General features: G+C 41.2%; 4 protein-coding genes across 62 annotated transcripts in view; 2 read left to right on the top strand and 2 right to left on the bottom strand.

The window, feature by feature from the left end:
- Window positions 1-623: 623 nt before the first annotated feature.
- arf1 (ARF GTPase 1) lies at window positions 624-4,684 on the top strand. 2 transcript variants are annotated; one of them, XM_090242395.1, is made up of 5 exons: window positions 624-783; window positions 1,219-1,398; window positions 1,590-1,700; window positions 1,799-1,923; window positions 2,086-4,684. In XM_090242395.1, the coding sequence occupies exons 2-5, from the start codon at window positions 1,254-1,256 to the stop codon at window positions 2,245-2,247; spliced, it is 543 nt and encodes a 180-aa protein (XP_090098521.1). In that variant the 5' UTR covers window positions 624-783; window positions 1,219-1,253; the 3' UTR covers window positions 2,248-4,684.
- A 1,067-nt stretch (window positions 4,685-5,751) lies between these two features.
- On the bottom strand, window positions 5,752-10,117 carry c8h1orf35 (chromosome 8 C1orf35 homolog). The gene is made up of 8 exons (XM_021613612.3): window positions 9,704-10,117; window positions 8,776-8,929; window positions 8,645-8,690; window positions 8,263-8,345; window positions 7,780-7,852; window positions 7,490-7,578; window positions 7,284-7,376; window positions 5,752-6,442 (listed from the first exon to the last, which is right to left on the bottom strand). The coding sequence occupies exons 1-8, from the start codon at window positions 9,798-9,800 to the stop codon at window positions 6,193-6,195; spliced, it is 885 nt and encodes a 294-aa protein (XP_021469287.1). The 5' UTR covers window positions 9,801-10,117; the 3' UTR covers window positions 5,752-6,192.
- On the top strand, window positions 9,144-19,822 carry guk1a (guanylate kinase 1a). 9 transcript variants are annotated; one of them, XM_090182552.1, is made up of 9 exons: window positions 10,084-10,481; window positions 13,247-13,391; window positions 14,013-14,157; window positions 15,297-15,410; window positions 15,511-15,552; window positions 15,705-15,940; window positions 16,143-16,227; window positions 16,328-16,413; window positions 16,592-19,822. In XM_090182552.1, exons 4-9 carry the CDS (start codon window positions 15,299-15,301, stop codon window positions 16,628-16,630), a joined length of 600 nt encoding a protein of 199 aa, XP_090038678.1. In that variant the 5' UTR covers window positions 10,084-10,481; window positions 13,247-13,391; window positions 14,013-14,157; window positions 15,297-15,298; the 3' UTR covers window positions 16,631-19,822. The 9 variants fall into 9 exon arrangements, with proteins under 9 accessions (XP_021466923.1, XP_021466920.1, XP_090038679.1 ...); XM_021611245.3 differs by lacking the exons at window positions 10,084-10,481; window positions 13,247-13,391 and adding an exon at window positions 9,186-9,415; XM_090182553.1 differs by lacking the exon at window positions 13,247-13,391 and having other exon boundaries at window positions 10,030-10,135.
- A 299-nt stretch (window positions 19,823-20,121) lies between these two features.
- The window catches only part of LOC110530483 (obscurin), a 92,102-nt gene continuing 84,512 nt past the window's right edge, over window positions 20,122-27,711 (bottom strand). For all 50 annotated transcript variants that reach the window (XM_090182507.1, XM_090182520.1, XM_090182523.1 and 47 more), the window contains 10 exons: window positions 27,429-27,593; window positions 27,151-27,309; window positions 26,688-26,865; window positions 26,363-26,476; window positions 26,048-26,215; window positions 25,237-25,339; window positions 24,905-25,034; window positions 24,425-24,518; window positions 24,145-24,187; window positions 20,122-23,569 (listed from right to left, as the gene is read on the bottom strand). In XM_090182507.1, coding sequence (XP_090038633.1) covers window positions 22,429-23,569; window positions 24,145-24,187; window positions 24,425-24,518; window positions 24,905-25,034; window positions 25,237-25,339; window positions 26,048-26,215; window positions 26,363-26,476; window positions 26,688-26,865; window positions 27,151-27,309; window positions 27,429-27,593 — 2,295 coding nt within the window. In that variant the 3' untranslated portion in view covers window positions 20,122-22,428. The remainder of the gene's footprint in view (window positions 23,570-24,144; window positions 24,188-24,424; window positions 24,519-24,904; window positions 25,035-25,236; window positions 25,340-26,047; window positions 26,216-26,362; window positions 26,477-26,687; window positions 26,866-27,150; window positions 27,310-27,428; window positions 27,594-27,711) is intronic.

Genomic DNA, 27,711 nt, shown 5'->3' with positions numbered 1-27,711 from the left:
TGTCATACTTTTTTAAAACTGCATCATTGGGAAAGGTTCGTAAGCAAGCATTTCATGGTAAAGTCTACACCAGTTGTATTCGGTGCTTGTGACTAATACAATTTGATTAAAAAGAAAAGGAAAACACTGTTTGCCAGTAGAGCACTCTTCAGTAGCTTTCACTATGCTGTACAGGAAGAGAGTAGATCAAGTTGACTGAATTCTGTTTTCAAAATGGTGCCCACCTTGAACTTTATCCCAAAAATCTAAATATTTATAGAATGGCACATCAAATGGTAAAACATTTTTCTGATTGGAGATCATATTCAATACAATATATCACAACCCTTAAAATGTTGTCTTTCCCTATAAGTTTACCTTTCGGGCCATGCTTTTGGCATTCCTAAAACTAAAGTTATATAAGAAAAAGCAGTGTGTGCGTTTTTTATTTTCATATAATCGAATAATTATTCTCACGCACCTGCAACAAGCAAACTCATGTTTTAGCAGCACAAAAATGTAAAAATGAGTGTCATTCGCCTCCAGCCCATAGGGCGCGACATACCAAACGCTCTGTTTCACGGAAGTCGTTCTGGAAGCTCTGACGTGGCCAAATAATAACCCGACATCTTGAGGAAGGAAACGCCTTAAAGAGGAAAGAATTGAAAACAACTGTAAGCAGAAAACTGTCATTTTTACGCTTGATGTTGTTTGAATATGATAATCGTCACATACATTGTATTTAGCTGTTTAGCTATATAACGTAAAGGGGTCTCATTTCCTGGGGTCTAGCTAGTTAAAAAGGTATCTAAAAAACTTGCCAGATGGCTGGTTAGGCTAGCTTGGCGCCGCTTGCTAAAGCTAGCAAAACAGTCAGTTATCTATTAGAGAGCTAACTTATAGTGAGTGACCTTTCGATATAGCTAACGTAATAGCCATTTGTCTTTCACTGCAAGGCAGTTTAACGCGATGGTTGTTACCTTCATTTATTCAACTGATTAGTTTATGAAATTATTTGTGTAACGTTAGCTAGCAGCTATCTAAGCATTGACGCGCACTATATGGTTAGTTAACTAGCGTCTTGTTTTTAGTTATATTGTTAGCTAATCAACTAACATAGTTGTCAGAAAGTTGATATACTAGGTATATTAAACAACTCAGTTTATAAGAACCTGTATTTGGCAGCGCACAACTACACACTGACGGTTACAAAATTGGGTTCCTCTTGTTCTCTTCTAGTATTCCTACTGCCAAAGTTGAATCCGTCTTTCACTATGGGGAATTTATTTGCAAGCCTCTTTAAAGCATTTGGCAAGAAAGAGATGAGGATCCTCATGGTGGGTCTCGATGCTGCTGGTAAAACAACAATCCTGTACAAACTCAAACTTGGAGAAATTGTAACTACCATTCCAACTATAGGTAAGTAGTAGCACTGGTGGTGGCATGTAGGCCCAAGTGTTGTCAGCCCAGTTTGTATGAATATCATATTTTGTGTAACGTTGAGACTATTTAAAAATATAGAATTAGAAACAACACAATTTCCCCCTGGACATGTTCACTTGCATCAAATAGATTGTGCGGGTTATTAATATCTTCTTTCTTCAATTCAGGTTTTAATGTTGAGACAGTCGAGTACAAGAACATAAGTTTTACAGTGTGGGATGTCGGTGGTCAAGACAAAATTAGACCGTTGTGGCGTCACTATTTCCAGAACACACAGGGTAAGATGTGCTGACAGCAAGTAATTTTACTCCTGTCAAAGGAGGACCAACAGACTAGAGATGTTGACTCAAAATGTTTTTATTTTGGTGTGTTTCAGGTCTCATCTTCGTTGTGGACAGCAATGATAGAGAGCGAGTGAACGAAGCCCGCGAAGAACTGATGAGAATGTTGGCAGAGGATGAACTACGAGAGGCAGTCTTATTAGTATTCGCTAACAAACAGGTACTCCTACATTTTTCACCTGTCCATTGTGTGAAAGCAAAAAGCCTCCAACTTGTTTTTGTTGTATTAATAAAATAGAAAGGACAATACACCTGTTATATACTTTGGATGTCCTTCCCTGGCTTGGCTTTTGTCTCATTATGGGAGAACTTCTCTTTTCAGGACCTCCCAAATGCTATGAATGCGGCCGAACTCACAGACAAGTTGGGACTGCACTCCCTCCGCCATAGAAACTGGTACATCCAGGCCACCTGTGCCACCAGCGGAGACGGTCTCTATGAAGGACTGGATTGGTTGTCTAATCAGTTAAAAAACCAGAAATAGGCCTAATCATCATAATCCACTGTCCTCCTCAACTCACATATACCCTTTTCACTCTATCGTGCTGACTCAAACCGTACGGTGGCTCAGATGATTTTCTTTCACGTTGTCCTTTCCTGCATGGTTCTAGCAACTGTGTGGTAGAAGAGTTACCAGGCTGGCGCAGTACAGCCCTGCTGGCGCAGTACAGCTCTGCTCGGCTCAGTTTGGCTCGGCTCAGTAGTGTGAAAAGTGTAACACTGTATCTTCTCTATCTTTGCTTTGTACTCTTCTGATGTTGAAAATTAAGTTACTTTTGTCAAAAGTACCTACTGGAAAGCTGCCCTCATTTCTCATCTCTCGTTACAACAATACACCATATGGGCCAGGGAGGATAATAACCCAATCATGGAAAGCTGTCTGGGTTTCTTATTTAATGTAAATAGTCTTGTTTTGGATGGTGAGGGGTTTAAGAGGCAGCTTATTGCAGACTTTTAAAAATCTACCTTGGTTATTTCCTCCTCTTGACCCTTGGGCAGACATGCATGTCTAGTAAATAGAAAAGGGAGGCAAAAAATAATTGATGGGACCCTATGTTTATTGACTTTTTTACATAAGTCTGCTGGTAATTTTTACTGAAAGGAGTGTTTCTCCTGAATTAAGCATACATACAGATGTACAACTTTCAACAATTATGGTTTAACACCTCTGACGGCTACAATATCCTGCTCCCCCAAAATACCATTTAGCAAAACACTGAAGAGCATATTATTGAGATGAAGCCTAAAACAGGTTAGTGGGCTTCAAAGTCAAACTCTTGTCGACACTTACCGGCTTTTGTTGTTTGTCAGATCATGTTGGCTTTCGTTGAGAAGTGGCTGCCATGCAGAGTAACTATGTTCCTCCATGAATCTCATCATTCACCTGCTTTGTGATGGACAGAGGTACTGTCTGGTCAGCATTATGATGTATGAAAGTGGCTCAGGTTAATAATCATGTGTACTGCCCTTGTCGCAGTGAGCCTGAATTTAATAGCAAAAAAAGTGCATGATGTGGTCTGTATGTTGGACAAATGCATGTTTAAGACACACAGATTCTGTGCAAATCAACAGATTTTCACAATGCCTAGAGAAGCAGAATTCCTGCCTATCCATTTGCTATAATCCATGTTCTGTGCAGAATCGAATATCTCGAACACGTTGATTGTCAGCGGGACTATCTAATTGATTGTTAAACATTTTTGTCTAAATAAGCATTGTCATTACTCTTGTCAGCTGCAGGTGCTCAAGGGTTGGGATACCTTGATGTCCTCAACATCACCATCACAATGACTTAGCGCCACAACAACCTTGTAACTCAGGGGTCTTCAACCTTATCTTTCCCCCTTCCAGGCAAACCACTGAACCAGGGACTCCCATTATGTTAGCCAAAACATTTTTTTCCTCATGTCCTATCAGGTGAATGTCAAGGCGAAGTATTCAAAACATTTTGAAATTAATTGATTTGGTAAATGTTTTTTCATTAGTTTGACCTCCCCACATTTATAATTGGAAGAGGAAGTGTAAACTCTAACATACCTTTCTAGCTAATAGGCTAACTGCAAACACTTTCGCTAAGCGCAACTGTTTAGCTTGCTATCCATGGGTTGGCAAAAATGTATGTCCAAGTCAAGAACACTTACCAGCAGCCAGTAGCACTTACCACACTGGTAGCCTATTTTTCAAAGCCAATGTCAGATACTCCAGTGAGTGTAATTTGTTCAATATTAGTAGTGGAGAAATAAAGTTGACATCATGAGAAATAAGATATTTTCCTCTTTTCTACTGTAGGTATGTCATTCAAAATGTGTTTAGTCTGTTGCTAGCGATATTCATAAAAACATTGAACCCCCATCGCAGACACCTGGTTGTTTACCCCTGCACTCGAAGGTATATGCTGTATGATGCTCTGATATGACAAAAGCAGTTGTATTCTGAATTCTGATGTCCTCCATCATGACCTGAAGACCTTGTTTTCATCCCTTTTTATTGGGAATGATTAAAGTATATTAATAGTTTTGGAACAAGGCATGCATCAATGTCAGTGGCAATAGGAAATGTATGAACTCCATATTTTTTACTTAGTGGGCACTAGTATTTTTTTGTCCTTCGTAGCTCATGTTGTCCTTGGCTATGTTCTGGGGGGATACTTTTGTCCTCATGTCAAAGAAACATGCTGTTCCATTACAACCTTTTGTGCTTCTTATCAAAAGGTTCTGGGTGTTATTCCACCAGAGTGCTATGGACATTTCTTAGTCTTTCTTTTAAAGCAAGGCATTGGATTAAAACTGATTGCCTGAACCTTTTGTTGAAACGTTAATCTCTTTAGCAGAACTTTTGTCTAAACTTTTTTTTTTTGTAAAGTTATTTCAGCTTTAATTTTTTGGAGAAAAGCACTGTAATTAAAGTGATTAGAGACTGTTTACATGTTCTGTTATTTTTCATGTAATTCTCTTTTAAGTTATTGGATTTGATCATGCTGACATTGCACCGTTAACCTCTATCTCCTCCTTGGACTCACAGGGCTGAAGGCACAGTGAACATTATTGATCAACAGCAAGAAAGGCAACATATACTGAATCTGCCAACTGGCACAATTCAAATATTGTACATTTTACCATTTACATATTTATTATTAACTTCCAGGTTAGAAACCCACACTGCCCCATGAGTAGGAGTTAATCAAGCCTCTTTCCCCATTATGAATTCAAAATGACACCTAATCCTAATCTAAAAATGGACTTTGCCTGTGCTTTGGTCAGACAGCCTCCTCCCTTCTCTTGTCCCAAATCCGCAATCACACCCAACTACTCTCCCCCCATGACTTGGACTAAGAGAGTGGGTTGGTCCAAGGTGATGGCAGCCAACTAACCACCCAACGCGGGTGTTGAATAAGTTACAAATGGCTACAGCTGGGCCTGTCTGTTACATTTGGTCTGCGCTAGGGATGGGCGGTGGCAATAATTGGGGAGCAATTTATGATGTTCTTTCAGGTTGATTAGACTGCTGGTTAATGCAGCCAAGCCTATAAAACATGGCAGAAGTATGGTGGTCGTGGAAGGAGGGGGCAGGAGTCTCGAGTCCCTTAGTGTAACTTTGTCCATCAGCTTGGTTTGTGTGTGGCAGTCCTAATGGTACTCTGCCATATAAAAGACCACTGTTTTTTTCTTCTTTGCACACTCCTTTGTGAATGTCTTGCTCTTTTTAGTTCACCATCAGGTGCCAGCCAGTAGAATGCCCCCTTTCAGACCTGATTTAAGGCAAATACAAACACTACACTCCATTATGACCACTGGAGTGCATTGTATCTTACCCCAGCCAGGGAGGCAGGCAACTGAACCTAGAACAGAAAAGAGTGATGGGGCAAAGGAGTTCTTGCTTGATAGAGGAAAAGGAGCAAAAATGCTGAGTACTGTGAGGCACAGTGGGATGTAGAGAAGTGAATATTCTCAACTGATGACGAGACTGACAAACCAAAGAGGAGACTCGGTAACATTTAGGTGTTGGCACACATTTAAATACATTTTTTAATGGGCAAGTGTCACGCCGGATTTAATGTCTTGGACAGCAATAGTTTGTATTGACTAACTTATTTTCAGCACCAAGAACACATGCACTTAACTTGCTTTCGGTAGTCCCTGATTCAATTGTATGAATAGTGTCCTTCAATTTTGGTAGCTAGACACATAAAATACATTTGAGCTGGTTCAGAAAAATAAAATACCAATAGAAACAAATTTAACAATTCAAAATTCAACACAAATAAAAACTGGTCTGTTCAAATAAGGACACAAGCCTGCTAGTGCCTACAGATTGACCTACTGTTCTCAACCACAGCCCTCGAGTCCAGTTCATAGACCAGTCAAGCTGCTCTGCTGTGGGCTATAGAGCACTCCTCTCCCTCAATGTGTCTGAGTGGGGGGGGGAGATATTATTCGTCAGAGTCTGTGTCATGGCGCCGCCTGTGGCTTTGTGTCAGAGCAGCATGGGCTGCCTTGTGGCTGGCGCGGGGGACGGGGGACTCCCTGTGGGAGGAGTGTGTGTCATGCCTCTGCTGGCGTCGTTGAGAGGAGAGGGGGTGGCGTTCACCCTTTGGTCCCCCCTTTGAATGGCTGTCATGGGGTCTGGCTCCAGTCTGACTGAGGCATGATGGATTATGATGACGGTGGTCCTTTCTGCGCCTGAGGAGTAAAGAAACACACAATCAATGATTGAGACTAATAGGCAGGGGTCAAAGTAAGCTGAGGAAGATACATTAGGAATACACTGAATTATGATACAAACCATTGCCTCATCTATAAAAGGATAACTATCTGGGTTCCATAGGAGAATAGTAAATAAGGCCCGCCCCCCAAACAAGATAAGCATGACATGGGCTGGATGATGCATTCACTCAGTTCAAAAATCAACCCTACACCTTATTTTAACTAAGACTACCTCTTCCTGTTGCTAAACATCCCAAGCCTGCTTTAAAAAAAAAAAAAACATTTAATCAGTCTTGTATTACCACAGAATAGAGCAGCTGGACACATTAACTGACACATCCCTAGTAAGTGTACAACCTGTTCTATGTTTCTACCAAGCATACAAAGTCTAATTGTTGACAGAACATTTGCAGGTTGGCAAAAACCCATATTTTGAGATGGAACCAAAGACCAGCTCTCCACCTCGCCAACAGTGATTTAGCACCCTCTAGTGCTAAAGCAAATAAGCGGTTTAAAATTGTACCTTTATTTAACTAGGCAAATCAGTTATGAACAAATTCTTATTTACAATGACGGCCTACCCCGGACGATGCTGGGCCAATTGTGCGCCGCCCTATGGGACTCCCAATCACGGCCGGATGTGATACAGCCTGGTTTTCCACCGAGATACAGTGCCTTAGGTGGCTGCGCCACTTGTAACATTATTGGACATTGGTGTTCTGTTTTCTTGTGATTTTATCATTTAAAAAGGGGAAGGCAAAGTGAACATGACATACAAGTGACCCACAGGTATAAAAGGGAGAAACAACACGCTAACCTTTTGTCATCTTCTGAATCGGAGGAGGAAGAGTCTCTTCTCTGCCTTTTCTTCTTTTTGCGCTTCTTTTCCTTCTTTTTGCTGCTATCGTGTCTATGATGGGAAAGTATAACAGGCAAGTCTTTTGAGGGGTTTTTTGAGACAGTAATCTGAAGAAATTTACCTCAGATATTCGATTGCCAACACACTGATCAATAACACACTACCTTTGATCCACATCCTGTTTCTCTGTGTTCGCAGATGTTTTTCTGGCAGAGGCTTCCTGGTTTCCAGACTTCCCTTCTGTTTTATGGTGCTGTGAAAACAATGCTCTCCATTATGATCGTAATCATGTAACATGACTATTACAGAATCAATTCCCAAGCGGTATCAATCATGTTAGAAAAATATGTAGCTAACACAAATGGATTAACACACCTACACAGAGTGGTGTATTATTTTAGATGGCTCACCTTTGCGTGAGGATGTTTTACTCAGAGAGCATAAACAAACTTACTGTGAAGACTGACAAGCCTATTTTGGCAGCTTCCTTCTCCTGTTGGGAGAACACCATTTTCCGTGACGTTGCACTGGTGACAGAAAACATACTCCTAGTTACTCAACTAGTACACTCCAATCCATAATGTTTCCACTGTTTCTTCCACTTGAATATCAAGGGGATACTCGGTCATGGACTCATATATGCTGCTAAAAAAAGTCTAAACGAGTGAAGAGCGACCTGAGAGAATGCTTAGAAGACGTGGGAGAATAAAAAATCTCACAGTTAAAGAGCATCGGCCAGTAATCAAAAGGTTGCTGGTTCGAATCACCAAGCAACACACTTGACCCTAATTGTGCCTATAAGTCGCACTGAATAAGAGGGTCTACTAAATTACGTATATTAAAAAAATATTTTGGTGAGAAGTCTCCTACAGTATCAACCCAGCTTTAAAAACAGAATTTGTGAAACAACACTTTTGCAAACAGTTCAGTCAGTTACCCGGAGCTTCCAAGGCCAGAAACTCTGTCCACATCTCTGTCCTCAGCTTCCGCATCCTCCCTCCTGCACACATCTGCAAGGTCCTGTTGGACACATTGGAATCGGCATTACAAAAGCAATCCCGTATTCATCCTTAAGATTTATGATAAAATATGACTAGGCTAGTTACGTTAAATCATGGTGACAAATGCTAAAAATAAAATAATAAAAATGTATATAAAAGAGATTTAAACTAAACTAAATGTCATCTTCCCTGGTCTAATGCAGTTGTGACACTATCAAATTAAGACATGATTATAATCCAAAACATACTAGAACTTGTGTAAACAAAAAGCACATAATACAAATGAGTCTCAAACCCTATGAAGGCAAAAAAAAGTACCTCTTTGGTCAGGCCAGATGGTTGTCTCTTTATATTCTTGTGGCCTCTGAAAATAATGAATAAGACATTAGTTTGACATTTTACTCTAATATTTCTGTAAGGTAGTCGTTTCTGTGTGATGTTCCACTTACAGGGCAGCCAGCAGTGCCTCTTGCTCTGCTGCCTTCACAGCAGCAAGCTCCTCTTCTCTTGACATAGGCTTGACACCACCTTTTTTGTCTTTGGTATACCACGTCAGATCTTTGCCTTTCTGCCATCGCCCCACTGGTGCCATAAGAGAGTTCCCTGGGGTTGAAACAATAGCAAGGGTATAAATATACTCCAAATGCATGCATGTCCAAATCAGAGACATGGCTTAGGTAATAAAGTTACATAAAGAAGTGATTGCCATAACTATTCTTCTACAATCAACGTTGCCGTGTTGAATACACACCCCTCTCCTCCTGGCTGCACAGTGTAAAATCTTTGAGAAATAGTTCTCGTTCGTGACCAGTGTATTAATTTGGATAACATCATGTATATACAGCAAGCCATGTATATGCGCAGACTAGCATAATTGCATTCCCTGACCAGCCGCAGTCGAGTGTGCGTGGCCGCTCTCCTTGGCAGCACAGTCAATTGTTTGCGCTTGGTTTTATCTCAATCTCAAAATTCACCATTCCAACATAGCTAGCTGGGTAAAAAAATAAATAAGTATATTCCAGGCAGACAATCTGAGTTGTTGACAAGCAATGCAACATTAATGAGGGACTGACTACACTTCGGAAAAAGGTAAGAACGTGGCACTCGAGAATAAATGAGTACAGGCTAACAACCTATTGCTTTATTGCGGTAACTACCGTTAGCTAACTACATTGTCGATTATTATAACTTGCTAAGTAGTTACCTACTGTATCTAGTTTTATCTAGAACGTAGTTAGCTAGTTACTAACTAAACATTTGACCTAATTATTAGTTGGATAGTCGCCCTGCTGTCTATTCGCAAAGAAGCGAATCGTTCATTACAGTAGACAAAGGTCATTGGCGACGATGGGTTGATGCCCATTTTTCTCCACTTACCGAGGTAGTTTTCCCTGTGTTTATCGCCTTTCACGTCATCCCAGTTGAATTGGTCTTGCCCCCCCCTTACACCCCCAGATCTTGAAGCACCAAACATTATTTTAGCGTTGAATAAAGACGATGAAAGCTTTGTTTACACGTTAGGCCCTCTCGTTGTTCATCCGGGGAGTTTCCTTCTGGCTTTTCTCTCCCACGTCCGCTTACGACGATATAGTAAGCGATGGTTAGAAGCATGGATAGTAACCTTTTCCGTGTTTCGAATAAACTGAGTTAGCTAGCTAAACAAGTGAAAAACCAAGAACGCGAGACTATTCGGTCTCGCGTGTTTGTGCGCCGATCATCTGCACGCAAATAGCTATTTTTAGCTGGGGGCGTTCATTACGCACAGTTCGTAATACTGAATCTGCAACCCCTGTAAAATGCTTATATGAAGTAATTATATTATTTCTGTTTATTGGGTTGGATGTAGATTTTCAAAAGGTCTTTGTATCGCGTGCGGAGTTTAAACGCTCACAGAAATACGACACCGTTTCCTTTTTGAATGTACTCGGTTGAGGACGTATACACACTGGTATTTGAACGATGTACTCTTGTTTATTTGGCTCGTGAAGATGACGTCGAAACACCATCTATATTAATGGCCTTCACGCGGAATGTAGACAGAAAAGGCAGAAAGACCACCCAATAAGTACGGAAATGACGCCTTGGAGACATTATTGAGATATTGAACCGCAGTCATTGTAGATGTATACAAGGTATTTATCCAGGCTCTTCTCAGGTAGGATGATCATATATTATTTTGACCGCTAGTCTATGAACTATTTCTCAATAGCCTGCTGTTTTTCGTTATCATCACTGAAGCGAGCCAGTCTGTCACACAGGCCATACGCATTGGTCAATCCGTGTCAAGGCATTATTCTGTCCCCAGGAAATATCACTTCTTATTTACTGTAACATGTGGATTCCAAAATACTTTAAATATAAGGTCCGGTGTCTTTTACCTCAAAAATATGGCTCTTGAGAGGAAATGTTATGACTTTTGAACACTTTTTCAGTGGATGTAGGCGTTTTTGCCATGTCCCCGGGTGTTATTCATCAACTTCCACGAGAAATATAAACCATAAAATATTACATATTTTAGTTATTTTATAGTCCTAGTTAAATTGTCTTTCATCAATAACGTTTTTTAATAATTATTGTATTTATGGTTTTATTTAAGATTTTCTGATATCACTTTCCACCCTATTAATTTGTTGTTAATCTCCGTTTAAGAAACAAGCCCTTCCTAAAATGACACCACATTCAGGAAGTGTCATAATTTATTTGGTGGGAAAACAATGGTGCAAAGCTAAATAAATATAAACACTGTTTTATCTGTTTTTAAAATCGTGCTCAAATGTTTATACACCATTATACTAGCTCAATCTTGCTTACTCACAGAGCTATGGCTAATTTAGGCTTCACATTCCCACCCTGTTAAATTCCACCCCTTTAGGATTATGCAGCTAACTGGTTGGAAAATACACCCCAGCATTTTTTAACCAACATGTTTTTCTGAAAGTCAAACATGTCCTTTTTTCTGATAGAATACAAAAAAAGATATGCTTTTCCAAAAAAAGTATGAGCTCCAATAGGCACCACCTAGTAGGAAAGACCGAGCTGTCTAATTCACTGTCCATTTGTGTTGAAGTTGAAATGTCTTGTTTACATAATCATCATCTATACTCTCCCACACAGCTTTAGGCTATAGCAGTAAGTGGTGCCTAAATTAGTTATCAAGTACATTGCTCTATTATGGCTTGATATCTTATCAACTTGGATGTTTCTATAAAGCTATGAGTTATTATAGGGGAGAAAAGGAAAACTGATTGTTAGTACAGATTGGATCTGGTTTGGCAGCTTTTGCCTTCTTACTGTTGAATGGTAAAACATTTTCTGGCCTAATTTGAACCGCATAGAATAGGGATGGAAGACCTTTTTAGGTAAGAACCTTCTCATGCAATATGCTTTAGATCGGGGATAGTCAACTTTGATGGGGTGGCAGCCACAAAAAATCTGAACTCATCATGGGGGGGCCGTAGTAGCTTGATTGTCTGCTTACCCACATCCATACCCACACATGCATATCAGCATGGTTGCTGATAGGTTCTATAAAATCGAGCACAAAGCCATGCAATCTCCATAGACAAACATTGGCAGTAGAATGGCCTTACTGAAGAGCTCAGTGACTTTCAACGTGGCACTGTCATAAGATCCCACCTTTCCAACAAGTCAGTTTGTCAAACGTATGCCCTGCTAGAGCTGCCCCGGTCAACTGTAAGTGCTGTTATTGTGAAGTGGAAATGTCTAGGAGCAACAATTGCTCAGCTGCGAAGTGATATGCCACACAAGCTCACAGAACGGGACTGGAGAGTGCTGTGCTTCCAACTTTGTGGCAACAGTTTGGTGAAGGCCCTTTCCTGTTTCAGCATGACAATACTCCCATGCACAAAGCGAAGTCCATACAGAAATGGTTTGTCAAGATTGGTGCTGAAGAACTTGACTGGCCTGCACAGAGCCCTGATCTCAACCCCATCGAACACTTTTTGGGATGAATTGGAATGCTGACTGCGAGCCAGGCCTAATAGCCCAACGTCAGTGCCCAACCTCACTAATGCTCTTGTGGCTGAAGTCCCTGCAGCAATATTCCAACATCTAGTGGAAAGCCTTCCCAGAAGAGCGGAGGCTGTTATAGCAACTCCATATTAATGCCCATGATTTTGGAATGAGATGTTCAACAAACAGGTGTCCACATACCTTTGGACATATAGTGTATCTTACCTGACTGAGCACTTAGTTATCGCAGGCTGCAGCTGATTAGAAAACATACTAATCAGTAACAGCCTAATGAAATTAGGAGCCAACTGAATTCACATGATGAAAGGTTGGTCACTGTCTGGCAAAGATCGATCACATGCTGTGGAAAGCATATATAAGGGTTGACCTAAAGTTAACTGAATGCAACATCTGTAATGGCATGCAGAACAATGTTTCCTGTAACCATTTCAATTAGCCTTACCCTGTGCCTGCAGTCGGCTCACATGCACCTCGTTTTCTGTAACACGTGCTTTGTTTACACAGGCAGCCCAATTCTGATATTTTTTTTTACCTATCAGATCCGAAAAATATCTGACGGGAAAAGATCTGATGTGATTGGGCAAAAGGCCAAGTAGTGGAAACAATTTCAGAATTGGGCTGCCTGTGTAGATGTAGCCTATAGCCAATTTTTCTGTCACGTTTGAAAAGTGGTGCCTTTAGATGTTAGACCAAGCCTATAAGATGTCCCTATGTATGGTGTCATTGTAGACCCAATTGTTTTGAATATTTGCTGTACAGGCTAACTTGTCACCTTCTCTTGAATCGTACCATTTCTTGCTGGTATTCTGACTGCAAGGAAGAGAAAGTTAGATCTGAACCTTGCGAGAAGTGGTTTCTTATTTGACTGGATGTAGCCTAAACCACTCTTATAGTCTGTTTTCTGTCCACATGTTTTTGTGACAACAGTCTGACCCTCTGCATCCCAGCGTCAAACCCATGACTGATTCTGACTTGGAAAGGAGCTGTGAATTTGTTTGTGATTTAAACATTCAAGAGGCGGCAGAGAATGAATGCTTCTGTCACCTGCAGCTGTCAGGCTACACGCACTGAGGTTTTTCCTATCTTTTTGTCAGGGGGTGAGCTCAGGTCTGATTAGCCTATTACAAGAGAGAATCCATTTTTTTAAAATGGAAATGAGCTTATATGGGATCATAGACTACATGGCTATTATAACAAACTCCTTTTTTTGCAGACAACTCTAATTCCTTTAAATTAGCATCTGTAGATTTATGAGGAGGCGGCACCACTTAAGTAAAGTATGACACGTCATTCACATGGATTTTCTTATTTTTGGACATCTAACCAAACCCACTGATACATTACTTTTAGTAGCCTAAAACAGTGTAGGCTAGCGATATATAAATTACATGGTCGTTTAAGGTGCAATGCTATTTTGTGGATTGAAGAGGCATTTGTCATTTATGAGATATGCATTTTAGGTCTAGTTATGTTTGCAGTGTTTAATAGTAATGCAGTAGACTGTTGTATGATAATTTCTCACCTGAGTTTATTTTGTGTTTTGCATGATTCGTTTATCATTTCCGTAGACAACTGAAAGAAGCTGTCAATATCTAGGCTATGTCACGAGCTGTTGGGCAGGGTTTAGGCTACTGTGTAACTTATTGAGCGGTGATTGGAGGGAGTAGCGATTTACTTTCCTCTGTTTGTACAGTGCTGAGTCTGCGCCCACACAGACACCACATAGACTGACACACCCAGCTCCAGTATATAATAGTGCTGCTCATTCACTTGCCAATCCAGTCCTCCCACAACCTGCTGCTCTCCCTCACTCGCACGTCTACTGAAAGTGACTGAAGGTAAGGAGGAAGAGGGGCGTTAGCCTAATAATATGATCTAGCCTATATGGCTAACAACTAAAGATTAAGATCATTCTGGAATAGGACAGGTCAGAATTTTTTTTTATTGTAAAGCTGATTTGTTTGACTAATTCCAAAATAGTGTGTCATTGCTATTATCACTGTCATTATCTCTGTAGTTGACCCGGCTGTGTTGACTCGGCTGATGGTTTTTAGTACACAAGCTAAATTGAAAATCAAATAACTCCACGGTATGTGGCTGTTCCTCATTCAGATTGTACTAGTCTCAGTTTAGGCCTAGACCTATTAGTGGAACATTTGTTGGGTATGTCTAAATTGGACAACACATTCAAAAATAGCCTAGGCTACATCATAAGAAACAAGTAAACATTTAGCCTAGGATCATACTGATTTTAGTCTTTTTAAATGTATTTTATGGTTAAAAAATAATAATTGTAGACAGTGTACTGAACGCACTTATGCCTTGCAATCAGAAGCAGCAGGGTAATTTTAGGCACTCCAATTAGTAGATGGTGCCGTGGTAACGGCCTAATGGGACTTAATAACTGCTCTAGCTGTGTTGGTCCTACTAGTCTTGTTGGAACCTGTTCTGATTGCTTAGGATGTTTACTACATAATCACCTTCTGAAATGTTTTTTTGTTTGTTTCAAAAGGCAATTAATCTGTTTGTTCCATGTTTTATGGGATGCTTGGTTCATTAGGTCCATTTCATATTCATCCCTATAGTGTATTCTTTAGACCAGGCATATTACACCAAGCCTCATATTACACCTGGCCTCATATTACACCTGGCCTCATATTACACCTGGCCTCATATTACACCTGGCCTCATATTACACCTAGCCTTGTACTACAGGTAAACCAGTTACGTAAGCTCATGAGATCAGTGTGGTAGTACCAGCCTATACTACACCACCTGTCTGATCTTTTTCAATATAGGCTACTTGAGATTGTTCCAGTTTCATGTGAGTAAAGGATAGGCCTAGGTATGTTTTTAATCTGTCTGTTTCTCCTTATGACACCAGTTCCAACCATTTGTGTAAATTGATCTTTCCGTTTGGTGTGTGTGTGTGTGTGTTTTCATCTCCTCTAACCCTGTCTCTTTCTCTCTCCCCCAGCTATGGCAGGACCCAGGCCAGTGGTGCTGAGTGGCCCGTCGGGGGCTGGGAAGAGCACGCTGCTCAAGAAGCTGCTCAAGGAGTACGAGGGCATCTTTGGCTTCAGCGTCTCACGTAAGTGTGCTCTGCTCCAGTCCCATGTTAACTTTGTATGATGTCAGCGAGGTGTCAGTTACAGAAATAAGATATCCAATTGTGTGCTCTCATCCGTCAGACACAACAAGGAGCCCTCGTCCTGGTGAAGAGAATGGTAAAGGTAGGTAGGGTTTATAAACTCCCACGATGGATGATCTTGCTCCAATTCCTCCTGCTGCATCTCTTTAATTCGCTTCAACCACCTATGCTGTCCGCTGTGTCCTATTGGTTTCAACAACCAACCTTTTATATGCAACTGTTATTGTGTTACAGATTACCATTATGTTACAAGGGAGTATATGCAGGCCAGCATCGACAAAGGGGAGTTCATTGAGAGCGCAGTGTTTTCCGGGAACATGTATGGGACGAGCAGGGCCTCCGTGCAGGACGTCAAGGACAAGAACCTGATCTGCGTCCTGGACATCGACATGCAGGGCGTTAGGGCGGTCAAGACGACAGACCTCAACCCCATCTACATCTTCATCCAACCTCCGTCCATGAGCATCCTGGTGAGAGACGGGCAGCATTATAAAACTGTTTACCAGGGCCATTTTTGTCTCGTTTTACTTTGAGAGACTTGATATACCATATTGAATGTTGTTTATAAACGTGTAATGTGGTTATAAACCTATCATAACTCAGTCTGGGATTGTGATCCAAACATAAACCCCCATGACTTAATTCATCTTCTTCTGTCACTTGTAATTGTAGGAAAAACGTTTAAGAGACCGAGAGACAGAGTCAGAGGAGAGCCTCCAGAAACGTTTGCATGCTGCCCAGGTGGACATGGTGATAAGTGAGTCTGATTCTGGAGCGATTTTGGGCTAAAACAGAGTTGTATGTTTATAAATTAAATGTTTAAAAATGGTCTAAAACTGTTTCCCCCTATCTTTCAGGCAAAGATCCTGGCATATTTGACGTTGTCATTGTCAATGATAGTCTTGACGATGCCTATGGGAAGTTGAAAGACACTCTTATTGAGGTCAGTTGGTATCGACATGACATAGCTGGGTATGATGGACTGGACCATACGCACCATTTAACTTGTTGAAAACCAATTAGTCACATAATGTGTATTGTTAAATCTTTAATAGATCTTTGTCAGTGTTGATTTTCACCATCTCCAAAATGTCATCCTCAAACCTACTTTCTTTCTTAAGGAAATCAAAAAAGTCCAGAAAACCAACTTGTCCTCTTAAGCGACGAGAAGCATGACATCCATCCCAGCCGTCCTGGCCACTCCTTACAAAATGTCAGCCCCTCTATTCCAATCCTGAACTTTCTGTCAGATACTGGTGTGGGAAGGAACTCCAGACAACATCCCTTGCACCTAGACTTTTGAGTGTGCACTAAGATCTAGCCTATGTTTTTACATATTGGGAGGATATAGGTAGGTATTAAGATGATAAAAACTGTAAGTAGAAGTGGACTATTTAGCTTTATTTACTCATTCGGCACAGTTTTATTTATTTTTTGTCCACAAAGAAAAACACTCCATTAATGTTTAACCTGTGACTGAGATGGTCCCTAATAAGTTTTTCTTCTATGTTTACTGCATACAGGAGTTTCTGCCATTTTTTTTTCTCTTCTGCCCATTTAGTAGTATTATACCCCCAAAGCATTAACTGTGTTCTCTCTGCTCTTCAACAACAGAAGGCCATAATAACAAGACTCATTCCCACTAATGGCAGTATTGTAGTACTCAAGACCACATTGAGTGTCTCAGTGTTGGATACATTTGTACTCGGTCTTAACTCAGTCTGGGACCAGCCGAGATCAGCAGAGTAAAAAAACGCCTAATTACCAGCTTCCATTCAGTCAGAGCATAAAACTGCTTCTCCAGGCCAAATATATACACTCCTATCTTGAAACATAAATACCTTAACAGCTTTTATATCTAGTATGGACATGTTTTCTCAGTGGTGAACCTATAGGCCTTCAGTGTGACAGGTTAGTACAGTGGTGAACCTATAGGCCTTCAGTGTATGACAGGTTAGTACAGTGGTGAACCTATAGGTCTTCAGTGTGTGACAGGTTAGTACAGTGGTGAACCTATAGGTCTTCAGTGTGTGACAGGTTAGTACAGTGGTGAACCTATAGGTCTTCAGTGTGTGACAGGTTAGTACAGTGGTGAACCTATAGGCCTTCAGTGTATGACATGTTTGTCATTCTGAAAGGACAGCAACCATAATTCCAGCACACTCATGTATGAGAGTGCACTTTTTGTAAAATACAATATGTAGCAAGCTAAAAAACCTGGAGCCTAACGTTAGCTAGATAGCTACACTAACTAGCTGTTGACTGACTGACTTTTCCCCCTCATCGTTTTTCGGTGGCTATACACAGCTAGAGATGCAGGTATCATTTGGTTAGCTAGTAAGAACTTGAACAACTGTGTTCGGAAATTTATTCTGGCAAATGGCTCGTTTGTTTAAAGGCCTACTGTGGCTCTGATTGGCTATAGCGCACCGGTCTGTGTAGACTCCGATCCTGGACAAGACAGATGTTTTTATTCTGTTTAATTTATGGTTTTATTTACTGCAGTGTCTATTAATTGTCTAAACACACGGCTGCTTTCCCACTCTATATTGATATGGAATTTTCACAAATGCCTTTGTATACGTAATTCCCAAACATTCTAAGAATTTATGAAAATGTCAAAATGACATTTTTTTTTATATGATCACATTTTTAATAAGATTTCCTGTTCCTAAAATGCTATCAGTTCCACATTGAAATGCAACAATGTTTCACACACATGTTGTATTTTCCCTCAGCATGCATTTTCTCACTATTCTGAATGCCTAAAGAATCCGTATGTTGTTAAATATGAAAACAGAAATACTGGACATTTTGGTGGTGAGTTGACCAAATTACAATCATGGTCTTGAATTGGACTCGCATTTTTCTGGTCTTGACTCTGTCTCGGACCCCTTGTCCCCTTCCCGGTCTTGACTCAGTACTGCCCCCCCCCCCCCCCCCCCCCACACACACACACACACCTCCGTCTTGGTCTTGACTCGGACTCTATTTGCTCCGGTCTTGGTCTTGAATTGGTCTCGCTTTACACGGTCTCGAACACAACACTTGTGGATAAACCAATTTGTTCAGCAAGAGTAGACACTGGTATGGTATGTTCGCAAATGGCATTGCTGTTCTGTTTCTGTCCAGCAGAAATGTCATTAAACCAGTTAGTGTGGTTGTACAGAGATGCATTGGTTGTCGTAATGGCCACAGCAAGGTGCCATAGCCAGAAATGCGAAGAGGAGAAAATCAATGGTTATATTTTTTTTATGTTGCCTTTTCATTATTTTTAAAAGAGGGATTCTTGACCCATAGTAGTTCATCAACATAGGGCAGCTAACAAACAATCACAAGGCCAGGTGCTTGGGCACTAGCTAAGCACAGGCTAACTCTGTCTCTAAGATAGTCACACGGAAGCACCATACGTATTACAGCTGATCTCAGGAACTTACTGTAGCCTAGCTGCTGTTAGCTAATGATCCTAGTCATCTTGTGTGTAAAAATATACGTTTGAAGTTTCCCTGTTTTACCATACTGATACAATTATGATAAAGTACAATATTCATTCACTCATAAAACAAAGGATTGCCATTTAGGATTTACAATCATGATGTTAACCTCTGTATAACGAAGTTACACTTCTGGAGCCCACAACTCACGGTGATGTAGTCTAACCCCTAATACATGTTTTTGTTGTTTTGACAGTTGCATTGTAATGGTGTAAAACTTTTGTATTGTATGTTTGTAAAATAATAATCTCACCTATATTATAATGATATTCAGTTGGCCTTTTTTTGGAAAGGAAATGTTTGAGTGAGAATTAAAGAGAATGAATATGAAATAAATGGAGCAAATATTGGCTCTGTCCTCAGGAGAATATAGAAAAGCGTAGAACCAAGCACACAGAGCATTTGCTTTACTTGAAACTGGTTGCATTGAATTCCACAAAGCCTCTTTGTTCAAGGCAGCCTTCTAAAAAGGCTGCACTTATTTATTTTAAGTTTGTCGTTTAACATGTTTTCCATTCAGAACCCAAATTCAGTTCATTGGTAACTAATATGACATACTCTGGCCCATGACTCTTAAACTCCATAGCTTCTTGTCCTCTGTATTTGATCTCCCTTTGAACAAAACATTCCTTCCTTTGCACAAATTACTTATTGAAATATATTTATTTAACTTTTTCACTCTGAACAGCTTTTTAATGGTGCAAATGTTATACCACTGCTTTGAATGTGTCATCTTTGGCCAAATATTGACAATTTACCCAGCCTTCAACAAGTCCTTGTTTAATAATATGTATTTCTAGTAACATTATGTATTTTACAAGTGTAGTCAAGTAAATTAATAAAAATGTTTTGCCTGGATATCTTTTTATTTTTTTAAGCATAGTGATCCTGTTAACTTGACTGAAAACGGCCAGTGATTTGCTGACCAGTATGGTTGAAGTCCAAGCACCTTACCTGAAATATATAATCAATGGTTAGAGCTACTTGTTGTTGACTCTGACTAGTATTTCTTAGGCCTACACTTTTATATGTGAAAGATTCAATGTAATTGAAGAGGATATAGACGAGAGGCAGACAAAGCACAACCATTTACATTCGGTGATTGCATTACCAACCAACCCACACATTCACCAAGAGTGAATAAAACAACAGGCTGATCAGTTCATCAGTTGAAATTTAATTGTTTTGGTGTATTAAACACTTGGGAGTACCCTCCCAAAAATCCATGAACTATTCATTCTCTTAACTAAACATGTGCAGGCAGTCAAAACCTATGTGATTTATGTTGAATTTCTTACAAAGTTAAACATTCAATGCTTTTACAAGACATTTAAAAGAACATAAAAACAAAACATCACCCTTACTTTGGAAAGTGGTAATTAACTTTTTAAAGCAATATATTGCAACAAAGTGAATAAATCCAGTGTACAATGGCTCACTAACTATGTAACTGTGCTCCCACCTGAACTGAATGTGACAAGATGAATATTAACCCTATCAGTCCCGCAGCCCCAGCAAAAATCATCTTTTAATGTATCTGACTTTAATTTATTATAAGGGTATGTCCAGCCTTGATATTTAGCCTCACAAGGGAGTGTTCTTTTCAGGACAACCAGGGCTACACAAAACACAAAACTATTTGACATAAAACAGTTGCATTCATGAGTTTTATTGACAAATGTCAATAAAAAAATGTTTTTAATCTGCCAAAGCAAAATCCTGATCAAATGAATTGGTATGAATGCTGTAAGTACAGAAATTGTATGCTCACTGGGAAATGACAACTGTTTAGATTTTGTGAGAGCCACTATGTGAGCTTATTATAGACACTATGTCCTGGGATTTCCTATGATCTTCTATGTAGAACAACCCCTTAGCTTCTAATGACTCTTGTGTAGGTGTTGAGCGTCATAGTTACATGCATGTGTTCGTGAGAGTCTCACCTTTTCATAAATATCTGAATAGTTTGTAGCTCAAATCATTCAGACTACATAGGTTTTAGTAAAAAGACACAGCCCAGGGCCCCATTGGGATCCGCCCTTGTCTCACAAACACAGCTCTAGCTCAGCCCCCGTTAATTACACAGACTAATGGTTGGTATCTACGGATGCAGAAGAAAGACAAATCCAATGGTTCTACCCAGAAGTCCAAAACGCGTCGGCGTTACAGTGGGACTCATTGTGTTAATTAAATTATGTCAATCAGATAAACACGCAAATCGGCTTTCAAAAAGCTAATACATAACATGCTCCCACTTTTCTAAATATAATTAATTACATTTTACCTTAAAGTAATCACAAATACTTAATTATCTGAGGTCAATCTACTCTTTAATGCTCTCAATAAACTGATAATGAAGTGCCTTTCTATAAAACAAATGACCCAGTTCAAAATGAAATATCCTATATAGGTCTATGTTTTGCATGTATATGACCTAAAGTAAACAGAGACCCTTTATACGAGACCTGTATAACATAATCATAGACCTATATCATTCCACAGTCCACACCACAAGTGAGTGATATACAGTTAATGTAAAAGCATCAGCACTGCACAACATGTAACTGCCCATCTAGAAACGCTTAGAAAATTCTAGACTTCTCCATAGGACAGGACAGCCCAATCTGAAGTACAACTCAATGATCCATGTATCAGTCTTTAATCTGGCTTTCTTGTATTCTCAAGCAGACCGTGGCTGCATTTGAAAGAACATCGTCAATGTTTCACACAGTCCAGCAACGTCTGTAATCAATGCTCTTTTAGAATTATTTTGTACTTCTAGCAATTTCGTTGCTGAAGTCATTGGTTTGGTAAGTTACTGTCGAGACACATTTTTTTCCTTTCACAGGAGTTAGTTAGCCTATTTACAAACTGATATGCTACAAGTCAAGGTGGATATTCCTTGTTCATTGAACTTAAGAGACAACACACAGAGAGAAATATAGTACTGTACTGATGTTCTCCTACAGAACAGAAGTTTAACATCAAGATGTTGACATTCAAAACAGCTGTCACCTGAGGGTAAAGCAGATGGATTTTTTAAACTTTCAAACAGTGTCAGTCCATGTTGCAAGACTTGCAATTATTCTATATTTTTCTGTACATCAAATAATCAAATATGTGGCAAGCAAGGCAACAATAAATTGAAGCCTGGATAGTATACAATGGCGTTTGGAAATCATTTTGCCTAAACAACAAATCCAACCCCCTTTTGATGTTTTGTCCTTTAAAAACGACTTTGTCTGACCAAAACAACTGACTTCCTGTGTCTGCATTTGACTTTCAGATGGGTTGCTTCAAAATGGAATGATCCTCCCATTTGCAAGAAAATGCAAGGTTAGAATATGCTTTTTAACACTTAAGTAGTAATGTTCCCATTTAAGACTAAAACGGCTATTGTACGTATCACCAATGAACAAAAATCAGTTTGGTTCTGATCAAGCAACTGATTTTCACACACTAGGTTATTGGTTTTGATATGGGTTCTGGCTAATCTGAAGAGTGACTGGCTTGCCCACTGACGTGTAGACTTTGGTTTTGTATCTCTGCTGCCCTCCCTCCACTCTCTGCACCTCAGAACAGTATGCAGGCTTGACCTCTTGCTTGGCATGGCTGACCTGGATGGGAATCTCTCTCTCCCTTCTAGACTGGTCTCCGCTGGGGTGGTGGTGGTGGTGGGGGGCAGCCAGGGAGAACATGCTGCCTGAGAGGTACTCTCTAAATCGGCTGAAGAAGCCAGGGCTGCGCCCCCCCCTGGGCACCACCACAGGCCTCCCCACATTGAGCAGCACTGGCTGGCCCACGACAGAGCCCCCAATCTCCCTCTGAAGCACAGAGACCTCACAGGGTCTCTCGGTAGGGGAGGGCCTGGTATTGGAGGAGCTGTAGGTCTCCCCCTCCCTGGGAACATAGTCCTCCAAGTCCTCCAGGGTAAGAACGCAACCGGCCTGGGTCAGGGTCTTAGGCTCCAGCTTCCTGGGAGGTTCCATGTTATCATCATCATCATCCGGTTCTGTGACAAAGGCCTCTTTCTGCTCCTCTAGCCAGGCCTCATCATGTTCATGGTCGTAAGGGATTAGAACAGCGGAGACCTCGCAGGCCTCTCCACTGAGTCCAGGGGCAACCTCGGACCAAGCCATGTTCTCATCCTCCTCATCATCATCCCAGGCTATAGGATGAGCCCCCTCTAGCTCGGAGCAGTTCTGCAGCTCTACCAGCTTGTTGTTGGAATTGTTGGTGTTGGGGTTCGGGGACCTCCGTGGCCGGGTGAAGGAGGGGGTGTTCGCTCGCTCCGACCCAGCTGGTGAGACCCCTCTTCTCCTGGATAGCCTGGGCGACTTGTTCACCTTGTACTCAATGATTTCCTCTACCTCCACCCACCTGTTCTCTGCGGCCCGGGCCCCAGCACCCCCCTCGGGCTCCGTGACGTACAGGGTGGGGATGGTGGTCTTCCTGCTGGCAGAAACCTGCCTCCTCTGCCTGGCCGTGCCGGTGGGGGTGGTGGGGAGATTTGGGGTGTTGGTTTCGGAGAGGTTGAACCCAGATGGAGACATGCCGCGACGCTTCATACGGGTGTTCTTCACCACCGTAGTTATGGTCTCCTCTCTGTGGGGACACAGCACAGATGGTGTGAAAGAGGGACAGACCAGAAGGAACACTTAAAAAAAAGGTTAACTCTAGAACCTCAAAGGGTTCTTTGGCTGTCCCCATAGGAGAACCCAAAGAAGGATCCTTTTTGGTTCCAGTTAGAACCATTTTTTCTAAGAGTGTATTGTATGCCAGGAACAGAACAGAAGGTATGAGAGAGACAGCAGAGAGATAGAACAACTTGCTGGCATGCTGTTTTCACAATAAGACTACATACAAAAGGTGTTAATTAGCGTGTACACGCACACGGACACGCGCACACACACACAAAGTGGAGTCCTGTCTACTCATACAAACATGTCATGCAATGGTACATGAGTTAAGGAAAATGTGCAGACAAAAAAATATTAACAACCATTCCCTTATGGAACCATTCCAAATGCCGGCTCCTTGGAAGTTATATTTGGCGTTGAGTGAGCCCCTCTTACACTCAGGATTGAAATACTGCCTGGCCATGCATGCAGAGGCCTAAAGAGGACACACACAAGTATGCATGCTTCTTATAGTGTGTATCATAAACTGTTCACACTTACATGATGATGGTTTTCTTTGGTGTTTTAGTCTCCTGCTCAGTGACTAGAAGGAAAGCAGGACAGGGCTTATGGAGTTAGTCTGATAAATTGATAGCTAATGTTAAGACAAAAAGACTACATCATCTAAATTGTTGATGAACTGATGGTTCCTCTTTTCCTTTGTAGGAACGTGGCTTATGGAAATAAAAGCATACATTCTCTACATTTTAAGAACCTGGTAAAAGAGGTAAATTATGAAGCTAATGCACAACGGTATGTGCATGAATGGGAGTATTCCTACCTTCAATGGTGATCGCCTGCTCTCCTCTTCTAGCCACAGCAGAAGGAAGGCACAGATCAACTGCACATTTAGCACTGCCCAGTCGGTTAGACAACTGGGATGGGCAGGGAGGAGAATACATTAGGCTTACTGAAACAGTGGCTTCATCTTATGAATGTAATGTCTCATGAAAACAATCCTCTTTGAAGGATGTCAAGCATCCAAATAATGTAACTACTGTTACATGTTACTACTACTGTATCTCTCATTTTTCTTTTGTATTGATCATTCACAAGTGATACAGCAGCAGCTATTCACACGAGGTGCTTTGCAGTCCAGTGTTTTACAACTGTATGGAATGGTTTCCTGGACCCATATTAGGCAAGTCCTGGATTAAGAATCTCTATTGAAAGTACATTTCAGTCTTGTACTATGCTTTATTTGGCTGGGAAACCGGACCTATTTTTTTTTAGCTGAGGCGGTGGTGAATTAAAGGCCTACCTCACACTCGTAGTGTCCCAGGTCTCTCTCCGTAGGGCCTTTAATGACCAGCACCAGGACTCCACTACGGGACTCAGTGTAGGTCTGATACTTCTCCTGGTCAGTCAGCAGCCTGCCCTCCTTGAACCATCTGTTCAGGGACACGCATTAAATTACATTTTGAGATAATATGAATTACCTTACACATACTTATTTATTAGCTTATACAGTATATTAACTATTAAGAATGGGCAACATAATGAGCACAGTAGGAAGAAGAAAATGGCACAGTCCACTGTCACTAAAAAATTGTCAGTTTAAAAAGCCTAGGAGACAGGTGTGGTGTAGTGTACCTGATCTTGGGGCTGGGGGCGCTCTGGATGGTGCAGGAAAACTGAGCATCCTCACCAACGATTAAGACAGCATTCCTCATCTTGTTCACGAAACGAGGAGGCACTAAAACACACATTCCTCCCAGACAAATTAGATTCTTGGAATTGTAGATTTTCCCCAAAGCAAAGTATCAATCACTTTTACTTTTGACATGTACACTGAGTGTACAAAACATTAGGAACTCCATCCTAATATTGAGTTGGACCCCCTTTTGCCCTCAGAACAGCCTCGATTTATCGGGGCGTGGACCCTACAAGGTATTGAAAGCGTTCCGCTGGGATACTGGCCCATGTTGACTCCAATGCCTCTCACAATCGTGTCAAGTTGACTGGATGTCCTTTGGGTTATGGACCATTCTTGAAACACACGGAAAACTGCTGAGCATGAAAAACCCAGCAGCATTGCAGTTCTTGACACACTCAAACCGGTGTGCCTGGCACCTACTACCATAAGCCGTTCAAAGGAACCTGAATCACCATCTGAATAGCACACAATCCATGTCTCAAGGCTTAAAAATCATTCTTTATCCTGTCTCCTCCCCCTCATCTACACTGATTTGATTGAAGTAGATTTAACAGGTGACATCAATAAGGGATCATAGCTGGATTCAACTGGTCAGTCTATGTCATGGAAAGAGCAGGTGTTCCTAATGTTTTGGACACTCATTGTATGTCAATGATTCATAGGAGTAGGGTCTGGGTGTGCACTATGGTCACTTTTACAGTTCAAGCCTAATGTTGGTGTAATTTCCCCTCTGTAATAGAGACTGACCTTGGACAGTGATCTTTCCCAGGGTGCTGGCGTTGCCTGCTGTGCTAGTGGCGAAGCACATGTACTGTCCAGAGTCATCAGCCGTCATGTTGTCCAGGATCAGGGTGCAGGAACCGTCAGGGTCCTCGATGATGATGTGGTGAGGGTCGGCCTCCACTGCCCGCCCGTCTGTCATCAGAGGAGGAAACAGTTTTAACATAGGTGTTTCTACCTCAAAAGCATTAACAGGGTATGGGCTATGTAGATAAAAACAAACATGCACTGTATGCACAGCTATTGCGTTTCGCACAGCGGTCTCGATGGTGTGTCTCATACCCTTGTACCAGGTGACCACAGGTTTGGGTACTCCAGTAACCTTGCAGGCCAGTTTCACCGTCTGTCTCAGCTCCGCTGTGCAGTCAGCCAGAAGCTCATCAAAGTCAGGCATACCTGGACAGATAGAGGGATGTATTTACACATCAATCAATCCTGAGTGGAGAGATGACACATTTTATGCAATTACAGATTAAATTATAGTATGCAATTTCATAGTATGTAAAAAGTACTTGTTTGATAGTAAGGGTTAGATCACAATATACTATGTAAAACTAGTCTCTGTTTGTCTGGTGGATCTGAGTGAATATATGTGTGTCAGACTCACTCCAGGCAGGCATGGTGTAGCGCTGCTGCAGTTCCCTGAGGTCTCGCAGCCAGGAGTTCTTGATGATGACGGTGCGAGCCTGAAGCGTGTACTTCCTGACAGAGTCCTCACGCTCGTGCCAGATCTCAAAGGCCCGGTCATCACCCTCCACTGTCTCATTCACATCTATGTTGTTCAGCTAGGGAGGGAGACAGACAGAGAAACAGTAGTTATCCTCAAGACTATGATTCACTTTATTTATTTATCTGTTAGGAAATTATTTTTACGTCAGCCAGCTTCTGGCTGACTGTGACATTGATGATATATTCTCTCCAGCAGCAATCTATTTCTATGCCAACCCTGAACAACAGATTGGAATGGTCTGGTGTTTAGAGTTGACTAATTCTTTAGTGACTTGTTTCAGTGGATAGACATGCTGAGTTACTTCTGGAGTTTTTAGAAAGAGCAATGAAGAGAGTCTTACCTTCATCATGTTCTTAAAGACGTAGCCCTGGGTGTCTGTGTTGGTGTCTCTCTTGGATTTGCAGATGATGACATAGTTTTTGAAGAGGAATGCATGTCGATGGTGACCTCTGGAGGAGGACCTTACCCCAGGTGCACCCTCCCACACCATGAAGGGTCCCTGTCACAAAACACAACACCGTCACATAGGCTACGGAAACAAAATTAGTTGAAAATCCTCAAGAATATGGTCGTATTCACTAGCCACCAAACGGAAGCAAATGGATTTTGGTTATTCACCTGTCTGATGGGCTCCCCCAATACATCCAGAGTGGCAGGGTAGTTCTCTATCATGGAGACGTGGTGTGTGTTCTCTGAACGCTGAGGCAGTGATGAAACCATGGCATAGGCCTCCTCCAGCAGGCAGCAGTTCTGACCGTTCCTGGCCTTGTTCCTGATCAGCTCCTACAATCACAGAAATGGGCACAACGATTTAAGATAATAATAATAACACTAATATTTAAACAAGATTATATAACATAAAAACATGACAATTTATGCTATGGTGCATTAATTCCTAGTG

The sequence above is a fragment of the Oncorhynchus mykiss genome, chromosome 8 (assembly GCF_057628025.1).
Source record: "Oncorhynchus mykiss isolate SJ-2025 chromosome 8, ASM5762802v1, whole genome shotgun sequence".
NCBI lineage: Eukaryota > Metazoa > Chordata > Actinopteri > Salmoniformes > Salmonidae > Oncorhynchus > Oncorhynchus mykiss.
Note: the sequence above shows the minus strand (reverse complement) of the source record. Positions and strands in the feature narration are given on the sequence as shown.

What these genes read in the sequence shown, in the direction of transcription:
- guk1a (XM_090182555.1), top strand. Translation starts at nt 10,448, where the DNA reads ATGTATACAAGGTATTTATCCAGGCTCTTCTCAG. An exon ending in CTTTGGCTTCAGCGTCTCAC is followed by an intron (nt 15,411 to 15,510) that starts GTAAGTGTGCTC and finishes CTCATCCGTCAG; the next exon opens with ACACAACAAGGAGCCCTCGT. An exon ending in TGGTGAAGAGAATGGTAAAG is followed by an intron (nt 15,553 to 15,704) that starts GTAGGTAGGGTT and finishes ATTGTGTTACAG; the next exon opens with ATTACCATTATGTTACAAGG.
- c8h1orf35 (XM_021613612.3), bottom strand. Translation starts at nt 9,800, where the DNA reads ATGTTTGGTGCTTCAAGATCTGGGGGTGTAAGGGGGGGGCAAGACCAA. An exon ending in GAGGCACTGCTGGCTGCCCT is followed by an intron (nt 8,691 to 8,775) that starts GTAAGTGGAACA and finishes CATTATTTTCAG; the next exon opens with AGGCCACAAGAATATAAAGA. An exon ending in GATTCAGAAGATGACAAAAG is followed by an intron (nt 6,443 to 7,283) that starts GTTAGCGTGTTG and finishes TTTACTCCTCAG; the next exon opens with GCGCAGAAAGGACCACCGTC.
- arf1 (XM_090242395.1), top strand. Translation starts at nt 1,254, where the DNA reads ATGGGGAATTTATTTGCAAGCCTCTTTAAAGCATTTGGCAAGAAAGAG. An exon ending in CTATTTCCAGAACACACAGG is followed by an intron (nt 1,701 to 1,798) that starts GTAAGATGTGCT and finishes GGTGTGTTTCAG; the next exon opens with GTCTCATCTTCGTTGTGGAC. An exon ending in TAGTATTCGCTAACAAACAG is followed by an intron (nt 1,924 to 2,085) that starts GTACTCCTACAT and finishes TTCTCTTTTCAG; the next exon opens with GACCTCCCAAATGCTATGAA.